A 12027-nucleotide genomic window follows, 5' to 3' on the forward strand; every position below is an offset into this window, starting at 1 on the left:
ACTCATTTCAAATAAGTGTTTTGCAATTTAGACATAAAATGCTGTCCTAGCTTCGGAAACTTTCACCATATTTGTTTTCAAACCTCTCCTTTACTTGCTTACCACACCCTGCCAAAAAAAAATATAAATCCAACCATCCTTATATATGTGCTGGCTGCTGGTCATGCGTGTATTAAATATACCCTGACCCAGAAGGAGCTATTGCCTGCACAGCCCAGTGGCTACAGCAGGTAGGATTTAAAGCAAACACATGCTCACAAATCAAGCCTTTGCTCCAAGGAGCCTTTACTTATACAGGATGGAAAGGAGGAGGCTGTGAGGACAGAGCTACCTCGCTGCGACCGATGGTTGCTTCCCCTTTGAAACTGGGACATTGTAATTCACATCTCATTGAAACCTGCTGACTGCCACCAACACTGAGCTGTTACCTGGTTTTGTGCTTTTCTCCTTCATTTTTCTCTGTTGTAAGCTTTATCTTCCAAATATTTCATAAAACAGTTCTTGATTATTTTTTTTATACATTCAATATTTGAAACTTTGCATTGAATTAGTATACACTAGGTGGGGGTAAAAATGAAAGACTTGGTTTGTTGGGAGCCAGCTGTGGAGCTTTACTGAAAGCAAGTTAAGCTGTTAAATAATTTCCCAACCTGAACCTGAAGTGCCTGTGCACTCTTCAGATAAATCCCTTGCTGAAGATGCTGGCTTGGAGCATACGTGACGAGGAGAAATAGGTGGTGGCAACACAAGGCTGGCAGGGTTACAGGGGTTATTTAGGTTGGCTGTTAGGAGCCAGGACAGGCCATCAGCAAGCAGTTCTGGATGGGGGCAATGCAGCTGCCGGCTGCCCCAATTTTGTGCCTCTTGCCCCACAAGTCTTGAGGGAGCCCACTGCAGGAGTGGTAGCGGAGCTGCTCCCCGCTTCTTTGGGGGAGCACTCACAAAGGATCTTGATGTCATGGGTTGGTAACTGTATTTCTGACTCTATTTCATGCCCATGGCCTGGAAGTGACGGTATGCCATGTTTAAGTTGAATATATCTATGTGTAGTGTAAGGCCTGCAGGATCTGGTGTGGGCATTGCAGCCTTGGGAATTACAATAGAGTATTAAAGAGCTGTGATCATCACAGGTGCAGTTAGAAGCTTTTGTTTTGAACTGTTCGTCTTTTTAAATTTAAAACAACCTGTTTTTCTTACTTTCTTTACAAAACCAAACCAAACCCTTGTCTGTTGGTCAACAGGCATCAGAGGAAGTGTCAAAATCCCTGCAAGCAATGAAGGAAATTCTGTGTGGGACCACGGACAAGGAGCCGCCTACAGAAGTAGTGGCTCAGCTGGCACAAGAATTGTACAACAGTGGCCTTCTGGTGACGCTCATTGCCAACCTGCAGCTGATAGATTTTGAGGTGGGTCAAAGTACATAAACCTTATCTCCCTGGTCTCAGTGTTGGCTGTGATGATAGCTGTGTTTTTCTGAAGCCTAAATAATTTTATTGCACTTGACACATGGTTGCACCATTTCTCCCACGCTGAGGAAGGTAGTTGTAGGTTGTTCAGTATACTGACAGATGTGTTCATATACTAGGAGTATATGCAGTGCATCTGATTTTACCTTTTTGGTTTTCTTATAAACAAGAAAGAAATATTACTACGTGAATCCGAACTAGATAGGAAATGATGATGAGAATACTGTTTATGACCTTGCAAGCTGCAGTGATTATTAACCTCTTACTTTGGGAGACTGCAGCAGGAGTCAATCACTATCTCTGAAGTGTGTCTGATTTGAGAAGGGTTTCAGTGACATGGAGTGAAAATAATTGTAAGCATGGGAAAGTCTCTTATGAAAAAGACTGAAAAAATTAAGGTGGTTTAGTTGAAAGGAAAAGAGTAGAAAAAGGTGTTGAAAACTGCCAGCAGGTGGCAAGGTAAATCGGATTGCCCCCACTTACATTTTTTTTTTGATTAAAGAAGAAAAGAATATATATATTATTTTTCAACAGAAAATAAATAAATATTATATAATTATATAGTCCATGGAATTTATGGCCAGTTCTGTTGTTAAAGCTAAGAATTTAATAGAATTAAGATAACTGAAGTTCCGTATAATTAAGGAGAAGAAGAGTTTTAGTAAAAACAGATTACAGCAATTCAGAATAAATATAAACCCTTTTAATTGACCTTTAGCTAATATGGTCAGGGAAGAAACTTCATCACTGCCAGGACATTACAGTATTTCTGTGGTCCAAGGTCAGCTGGGATACTGGCCTCTGAGGGCTTCTGTGCATTTTCTATGGTTCACTGGCACTGATGACTTGTCAGAAGTGTCTGAGGATCTCCCAGCAGATCGAAATCCCTGGTTCCCAGAAATCAAACCTCTTCCACTAAGGTCTGAAGCCAGGACAGTGTGTAGGGCAGGGTTGATTTTGAATTTTAAAAAGCAGCTCCTTGGAGAGATCACCTGATGCTTTCAGAGTCACCTTTTGTGACATTTACTTTCTTCTGTAAGAGTTATCCCATTATTGAAGTCATTTGTTGTTACTTCATTTCGCTTTCCATTTTGAAAATGAATGAAAAGGAGGAACGATGGGAGTTTTATGGTTGCTTTTGCCTCCTCTTCCTCCTGTCCCCAGTAAAGCCAGCGTTCAAGGGACTGATTGATTTTCCAGTAGGTGTTGAAATGTGGTTGCTAGTGAAGTTCTCTCACTCTTCTTAAGGTCTTGAGTTCAGGAGATTTTTTATGCTAGAATTTCTTCAGATCTTTTCAGCTGTCATCTTTCCCCAGTAACTGTTAGATGCCTTAAGTACAAAAAAAAAATCCACGCAAAACCATAACCCAAAAAAAATACATGTATTTTATATTTATATATTTTTGAAGAAAATGAGAGGGAGGGAAGAGAAGATACTGTTAGCAAATACAACAGAGAAGGGAAACTACTGGATTTTTTTCAGTTGCCTGATCATCTGCATTTTTTTGTCAGGCAAAAAAAAAAAAAAAGAAAGAAATCTGTTAGTAAAAAAAATCCTAAATAGCTTTTATTGAAAAACAGATTTTTCCATGATAAAACCTGTTCAGTCATTTAGCAAAACTATTCAACATACTCTTTAGTAAACCAGTAGAAATGAAATATCATTGAATAAGAGGGTAGTAAGAGAATATGCTGCCTTGTCTTTAAATTCCCATAGACATTTTTAGTTTCAACTTTTCTGCTTATTTTGTTATATTGTCCACAGCTGATATTTAGGTTTCTTCATTAAACAAGCAATGTAATCACTTTTTAACATGCAAGTTAGGTTTTTGATCTGTATGTCATGGTAGAAATTAAAATAACCAATACCTGAAAATCTGATTGCTGAAGGAGATAATATTTATGTAAATTACTTCATTTTGTCCTGACTCCCTTTCTTCTCCTCACTACCCCTCACCATTCCAAAAATAGTTGAACCTGCTGGCCACTTTGAACTTAATTTTTGCGTAGTTGAACTAGCCTTTGAAGATGTGATTTCAAAGACTTTGTGAAACTTGCTGGCTGTTTAGAAGAGAGAAATGGGAGCTAATGCCCCCACCTAGCAAAAGGCATGAAGCACAGACTGAAGTCCTGCCTGTCTCATTTGTGTTTCATCTGCCAGTATGCTTTGCAGCACGTGGCAGGGGTATATGTGTGTGTATGGAGGGCATTGTCATGTCCTTCCATATCTCCTTCACACATCTATAAAAAACAGAGGTTTATTGCTTCTGCCACTCAAGAAACAATACGATTTTAGTTAGGCACTGGGACGGGTTGCCCAGGGAGGTCGTGGAGTCACCGTCCCTGGGGGTGTTCAAGGAAAGGCTGGACGTGGTGCCTGGGGATGTGGTTTAGTGGGTGACACTGGTGGTAGGGGGATGGTTGGACCAGATGACCTTGGAGGGCTTTTCCCACCTTGATGATTCTTTGGTTCTATATAATTTTGTTGATAATACTGTTAAGAAGCACTAAAGTTAGGGTTGAGCAGGAGCCCAGAATCAAGATCAGACTGGGTAGATTTTTGCAAATTTAGAACATGAAATTTATTGTTGAACTTTGAAGAGTTGAGGCAAAGGTGCATTCCAAAGAAGTCTATTTAAAAACAAAAATAAAAATGTTACTAACTGCATATAAGCCTAATGGTTTACAAGCTGTAAAGCCCATAAAAAGGACAGTAAATAGCCACAAGCCCAGGACTGGCAACATTGGATGGTTTCTCTCACTTTATCTTGAGATAGGAGGTAAACTGCAGTAGATGTAGTATTGTGCAATTTGTTATTCATATGATGGCATCTTCTGAGGTTTTTCTTTGTTAATTTGTTCTTGTCTAGCCGTCGTGCTCTCCATGCTGCCTTATCTTTTGCTTCAGTTGTCATATGTATTTCATTATAAGGCAAACTGGAATTGCAGATCCAAGTGAGAAGCATTGCAAAAGCATTCCTACAATTTTTATGGATGTCTGATGGTGAGGGAAGTCTGCCTTGGTTTCCTTCTATCTGCCTCTGTTTTCCTGAGAAGAATTCGGAGAGACCAGCTTCTTTCCTGATCACTGGTCTCTGGAAAATATGCTGCTGTTGGACATAATGCTGTAGTACACCTAGCATTAAGTAACTAGTATAAAATTTGGCATAGCAGAAAGAATCACTTAATTTGGAGCCATTTTTTATCTCTCCCCTTTCGACAGCTCTTCTCTTTCTGGATTGCTTTCATGTTGGAGTAACTGCTGAAGCCGCTGGGGATCGCAGGATTCCAGACATCTGTTATGGGTGTTGTGAAGATAGGGAGAATGGGGCATCTTTATAAAGAATTAGATTCATTAAGAGAATGTCCAGAGGTCAGAAGTGGTGCAGACAAAGGCAGGTGGATTGGCCTGGTCTGATTTGATCCTCATATTTAATTCCCCGAGTCCCTGAGTCCCCAGGCCAGCTGGGTTGGAACGAGTAGGGAAGCAGAATATTTTGTGTTTCTCAGCAGTGATTTATTTGCAGAGGTGAAACCAGGGAATTTCTCTCTGTGTGAAACTGTCTGTGCCTTGGCTTAAAACATTCAATAATTCCTTCGCCAAGGAATGTTTGTCCTCTCAAGACAGATCAATGAGCGTGTCGAGATTATAAGCAACCTTTTGCTTGAGCTCGCCCTGTGCATAGTGACCTGCTGTTTGCTCAGTGCCTTGGTTACTGGCCATTAGCACGGCAGTCTCTCCCCTCTATTAATTGCACCCATCAATTTGTCTCCTGCGGCCAGGGGAGAGAAAGCGGTGGGGAGGAAGAGGACTTAGAAAGCAAGATGCGTTGGCAAGCTCTGTAGCTGGATAGAGCACAATCTGGAAGGGCCTTCCGCAAAGTTATCTGCACGGGGAAGTATGCAAAGACAAAAGATGATTGTACAGATGTGTGTAGGCCTAGAGAGAGGAGAAATTTAGGACAAAGTTAAAGATCCTTCCCATCTTAGCTGTGAATGAAGCTGGGACATGTATGTGACACAGCCTTCTTATCAATAGCAATTATTTCATTCTGCATGGTTAAATAAGGGGTACAGTTTTAAATTTAACCCTGATTTTTTCAAGACTGCAGTCGCATTTGCATTGATGACATCCAAATAATGAAAATCTTCAGCTTTAGAAAGCCAGGCTGTGTTTCATTGTACCAGCTTCTAGCTTGACAACTTATATTTGGAGGCTATGGGAGCAATAATACACACTGCAAAAGCACATTTGGCTCAGGGTACTTGTTTGCTTCATTATTTTTAATGTTGTTACATGAAATAGCCAGGGAGTTGCTCAACAGAATAAAGAGGGTACACATCTTCATAGAATCATAGAAACATAAGGTTGGAAAGGACCTACATCTTCATCTAGAGAAGAAAAAAATAAAAAAGGTATAAATGGGTGTGTGTGGGATTAAGTATTCTTCAGAGCCACCCAAGGGAGGAAACCTTCTTGTGGCATAGAGAAAAGTGCAAGTGTGATGTGGTGGGACTATGGGGGGCCCCAAAAGGAGACAGACTTGTTTTTGTTTTAAATTTCATTTCTGCTTTAAATGGATATTATAGTGAATGGTCATTTACTCATGCTTTTACAGTTGAAGATATGTTTTGCTTCTTTAACAGGGCAAAAAGGACGTTTCCCAGATATTTAACAACATCTTGAGAAGACAAATTGGCACACGCAGCCCTACTGTGGAATACATTAGCGCCCATCCACATATCCTATTCATGCTTCTAAAAGGGTGGGTGCTTTCATTTAACTTTGATTTTCATTAAAGAGCATTGCCTGGAACATACTGGCATTGCAATTGATCTACTGTCTCACTTTTATTTATTATTTTTTTTAAAAAGGATTTTCAGACTTTGTTCCAGATTTCTTTTGTTTCTTTTATATTGACTTTCTTTCTACATGAATGTACACTTTTTAATAACTGGATTATTTTATTGAGCCATTATTTCTTCACCAAACGTCATGTTGGACTAATTATGTGCTGCTTGTTTTTGACTGCTCACCATGTGACATGTGACTTCAGTTCTTGCCCTGAACTCTTATGTAGTATTGTTGACAACTGCTGAATTTCATTTAGACCCTTTTGCATTGCAGGAGGGGAGTTACACTGCTCCCTATAAATAACTGCAGTCAAATGCTGGACCACCATGTGGCAGAACACAGAGAAGCAAAAATGCATAGTTGTGTCTGTGGGACAGACTTCTCGAATGCTTGTAGCCACATGTGAATTTCAACTTTAAATTAAGTCACTAATGAACTCCATGTCTTTCAGTAGTAAATCTTTTTTTTTCTTTCTTTTTAACCTATGAGGGAATAAGTGCTCATCTGGTGTTTCCCAAGGTAAGCTGGCCAGGGAGGGGGAGAAGCATGGAGAAGACATCAGCTGTAGTTGCATTCAAGAACGCACAAATGTTGGCCTTAAAGTCTTGAGGTTTCTGTCCCCTTTGCTTGGCCAAAAGTGCCTCCCATTTAGCAAGAATCTCTGCTTTTCCAACACTTAGTCTACTGTTTTCTGTGGTTTTCTTTTGGCCTTAGGATTTTGTTTATTTTTTCTCTAAGGAAAGAAGAATATATGTCATTGGGATTAAAGAGCTAATGTTGAAATAAGTGCATTCATGAGCTGACCAGTATGAAACAACGAGGACTCTCACAGCAGTTACCTGGTTATACTAGTAACAACCATTTGAAAAATATGGTATAGGCCTTTTAAACTAATGGTACTTACAAGAATATGTATATTTTTTTCATGTGTTTCTTGCTCTTGAGGCTTTAGATTGGCGTTTTAGCCATTCGCTCTGCAATCGGTGTTAGGAAAATACTTAAGCCCTATCTAAGATTTGTGCATAACAGGAATGCAGCCCCAGGGGTAAAATCCCTTCCAGCCAGCCTTCCCCTCTGCCAAGGACAGACCTGAGTGAGTGATCCCGGCCTCCCTTGGAGTCGGGGGAAATAGGCACGTCTGGAGCCTGATTCCTCTAAACCAGCTATTTGCCTCAAAACTGGCGACGTTCCAGCGCAGCTGAGCAGGAAAAGAGAAGTAATCGAGTGAACTAATTTCTACCAGGGATTTAAAGGAGTCGGAGCCTGTCATTGAATGTGGTGTCAAAACTCTTGTTTGCTCTGATAACACGAGGTCCTGGTCTGGATCCACTGCTCTTCCCACCAGCAGGGTGGTGGGGAACCAGGGCAGGTCGCTCTTCTGACCTAGGTCTTTCTCTTGCAAGTATTGTGATTCATTGTGGTTTTGCTTTAATTTTGAAACTCTGGCTTGTTTTGTGTTACTAAGCACCAGCATCTTTGGAAAGGAAGCCAGTAAGCTAGTTAAATGGATTTTGTTTTCATTTGTTCATTAAAGTTCAACATTTATATAAACCTCAAACTATTTATTTCAGAACAGTGTTGATAATTCTCTCAGTCATTGTTAAGTTGTACAACTGTTTTCAATTTCATACATAGATGCAATCAGTTTCTTCCCTTTCCTGACTTTTAGATTTCCTTCTCTCCTTTTCGCTCGTTTTGTTTTTGCACATTGCGTGTGCATCTCTGCCATATGTCTCGGCTTTATTTAAAGTTAGAAAATATTTTTGGACCACGTCCCAGATATTCCTTGGCATCTGTAGCAACCAGGAATATTAAAATGATAGTAAAAATTTCACGTTATGCATATGTGCTGCTGATGGACATGTCACTGAGGGTGACCTGAGCCAGTGGATGTATTTAAGTGGCATCAGTGACGTCCTTTTCTGAGGTGGGTGCAGCAGTGTGTCCGTGTTAGTTTGTGTCTCTGGCTCCTTCTTAATGTCTTGGCCATCTCTCTACAGCACTGCAGTGTATCAGAATTGCCATTTTACAAGTTTTTCCTATGAAAGTGCTATCAAATTCTTCAGCAGTACTCCAGAAGACAGTCACTGAGCACTAATGGTATCTGAGAAGTTGCTGTGTAATAATGTCTGATACCCTTCTGCCTTACCTAACCCACACAGGTCCATTGCCAGGGCTGCCTAGAAAAACAGTACTTCAAATACATACCTAAAGTAAGGGTAGGTTCCCTTACAAGCAGCTTGCTGGGTGCAGGCAGTGCGTGGTGCTTGTGCCCAGTGAATTGTGAGTACTTAGTGGTAAACACCCCCACTTGAAAATGTGACTTGAGGACATGTTTTCGTATTTATTTAATACTAGGTGAATATATATGAAACTGAAATCTGCTTAAAGGAAAGTGGATTTGGCACGCTTGTGCCTTTTAGTGTTTGTTATATGACATTACTCAGAGAGAAAAAAAATATTTCAACCATGACCCTAAAAGAAACAGCCCGGGACTATTGTGAAGGCTTGTCATTGTTTTACTTGTATTGGATGCAAAATTTCCTCTGCCCCCTGACAGTCAGTTCCCAACAGTATCAACAAAAGGTTGCTTTTTCATTGCATAATGTGAGCTCTGTTGAGTGGGAAGGATCCTGAATCAGGGCTCCCTCCCAGTATTTCCTGCCTAATACTCCAGTGGCACTGCCAGTTTGAGATAATTGTTCCTACTTTTTAGGCTTCATTTTACTTGTTGGCTACTCCCTCCTGGATTCTCGGTTTCAGAAAAAACATGTAGCACATAATTCACTACTTACTACTGTTTTTTGTTTTTGTTTTTGTAAGTGAATTGACTTTGCTTCTGCATGAATACTTGCCTTTATGGTATCTTCTCTATGAGCAGGCTCTGTGTATGAATAGGATTTTAGATGAATACAATGTTTGGTATATAGAGTCCTTTGGTCCTTTATAATTTATAATATTTTTCCTTTGGTCCTTTATAATTTATAATATTTTTCCTTTGGTCCTTTATAATTTAAAATATTTTTTCTTTCTAGTACAGTGATGATAGCAGACTTTATGTTTGTGGCACTGTTTTCATCGTTTCTCGTAAGTTACACATTTATAGGACCTTTTGTGAATATACATATCACGATGCATGTGATCTCTAAAGAGCTCAGTCACTGCCCAGATCTGTGTTGATCCCTTCATATGATAGCGCAGGTAAAGCTTTAATAGTTTGTTGTCTAAAGTTGCACAATTCCTTGAGTTACGATGAACTCAAGCTACAGAAGGTAGTGTAAAAGAAGATCAGAGTGTACCTGGCTGTCAAGACCTTTTGTCTTCCAGGCTTGATGTCCTCGTAATCTCCTTCCCATGCATCCATATCTTGTACCATCTTCTGCACTAGCCACAGAAGAAGAATTCTCTTTGCTCCACAATGCATCTCTGCTCTCAGTCATGCCTCTTTTAGCCTCCACAATAAATGTTTTGAAATATCTCAAGTCTATGATTTCCCTTTCTGATTGTCCCCAGTGGTCAGTATGTGGGCGTTTCTTTAGGTTATAAGCTAATCATAGCAGAACTCTATTTTTTTTTTTGAAATACATCTCCATCATTCCTGCCTGATGGCTTGCATGTAAATGTGGGTGCAGATAACGTGTTGGTTATGACTGGGCAGCCTATAAGCTTCTTCCAGGCATACTCCAGGAGCCAAACCCAACTTCCCTCGCTTATGTGAACAGTCAAAGGTCCATAACCCAGCTCCAGATAATGGAGCATTTGACTAAGAATGATTCTGTTGATGCTGGTGTTTTAAGAAGTTATTGTGCTGGAAACAATGTAATTTGCTTTTATTCCAAACAAAATATTCCTTAGCCAAGTGTTAAATACTTTCCTGGCTGCTCTCCTAGGAGCAGCTCTGCCTCTTTCTGCTTGAAAATTAGTGTTCTTGTTAATGGAGTAGAGGAGAGGTGTGCCTTAACTGAAAGTGGTACGCCTGTTGTCTAAAGGCTTTCAAGTTCATGGTTGCAAATGCTCCCCAGAAGGAAACAAACAGGGGCTTGACCACGTGCATTTACTTGTGAGGGTGGGAAGTTTCATTTGCCTTTTTGGCATAGTGGTTCATTTTTCATTAAGCCAACTATTGTTGACATCAGGTTGAAGTATGCAGCTCTGGTATGTTCTCAAAACACTACAATTCTTTTAAATTGCATGCTGGTGGTAAATTTGAGGGCCCACTCACTCACTCACTCACAGCACAGATGGCATTTTGTCTTTTCTTTTCTTTTCTTTTCTTTTCTTTTTTTTTTTTTTTTTTTTTTTTGGCCTAGTGCTGGGAATTAATTGTGAAAAGGAAAAATGATGCTGATAAGCTCTGGGTGATAATACACAGTTCTGATATAGTATAACCAGCTTATTGAAACAGTGTGTGCTTTCTGTCCCCTTGGATTTCATCACTTTCACATGACTAAATATTGTTGGAAGAGGTTCACTTCAATTCCTTCCTGACTGTTAGATTGCTTTTTTTTTTTTTTTTTTTTTTCTTTTTTCTTTTTTTCTCCAAATTGTGTTTCTAACAGCTTTGTTTTGGATTAACTCCAACTTTAAAGACATCAAGACTTTATAGAAATAGAAGATGATCTGAATTCCCTCCCCTCTGCCTCCCTTCCCAAGACTGCGAGGTGTGCTGGCTCCTCTCTGTGACTATGCCTGTGCCGTAATGGGATTGTAGCTTGAGGAACAAATATTCAACTCCTGAGCAAACCCTTTGCCTCTGCAGAGGGGGGATTGAGCAAAATTCCTCCCAAACTGCAGGAAAGATTAAACTCTTCCTACCTTCCTCATTACGCATTAATATTTGAGAGTGACGTTCTCTAGAAGAGTGGGAGTTGCTGGGTGGCCATGAGGTGCTGTATTTTTCTTGGATAAACCACGAAGCTCAGAATTACATCTGAAAAGGGAGATTATTGTATTTTATGGGCTTTGCTTTCTCATAAATGAAAGAAGGGTGAAGGAGTTCTGTTGAAACCTTAGGCACTCCCCACAGTCTTCACAGAGAGGAGGTGTAATGCACATTTACACTGAAATGTGCATTGGCTTGTAAAGACAGAGGTGAGGAATGGGAAATACTGGCAGCTCTGGCATTATGAGCTGCAGTCCTGAAGCTGCTCTGGTTCAGGGACACACTGTGCATGTGCTGGACCCTCTCTGGCACATATTTCCTGTGCTACAAATTTCCCTATTGCTATAAAATCGCCTGCTTGTTTTTGGTCTTTTATGGTTTGATCTTTTTTGTTTCCTTCCATTCTCCAGATACGAATCCCCAAATATTGCCTTACGCTGTGGAATTATGCTGAGAGAGTGTATCCGGCACGAACCGTTAGCCAAAATCATACTTTTTTCGGAACAATTCAGAGACTTCTTCAAATATGTGGAAATGTCAACGTTTGATATAGCTTCTGATGCCTTTGCTACATTCAAGGTAAGTTATTTGATACCTGCACATTGGTGTTGAGTCAAAAAATGGCATTGCATCAGTAGTGATCATTGAATATTATATTGCCTTTAAACTGGCTTTCTTATTGTTCAGTAAAAGATATAATTAGTCCTTGGTCAGTTTGTAGAAGGAGTCACAGCAGCGATTGAGTCTGCAAAGACTTTAGTTCAATACAGATTTACATTTCACTGATGTTCTTCATCTTGATACCCTAAGGCCTTTAATACAAC

General features: G+C 40.0%; 1 protein-coding gene across 1 annotated transcript in view; it reads left to right on the forward strand.

Annotated features, from left to right (window-relative positions):
• Positions 1-12027, forward strand: part of CAB39L (calcium binding protein 39 like) — a 46929-nt gene that overhangs the window by 19370 nt on the left and 15532 nt on the right. The window contains exons 3-5 of the mRNA XM_084281608.1: positions 1242-1406; positions 6114-6232; positions 11614-11782. Of these exons, the coding sequence (XP_084137734.1) occupies positions 1242-1406; positions 6114-6232; positions 11614-11782 (453 nt within the window). The remainder of the gene's footprint in view (positions 1-1241; positions 1407-6113; positions 6233-11613; positions 11783-12027) is intronic.

The sequence above is a fragment of the Netta rufina genome (assembly GCF_964035555.1).
Source record: "Netta rufina genome assembly, chromosome: 1".
NCBI lineage: Eukaryota > Metazoa > Chordata > Aves > Anseriformes > Anatidae > Netta > Netta rufina.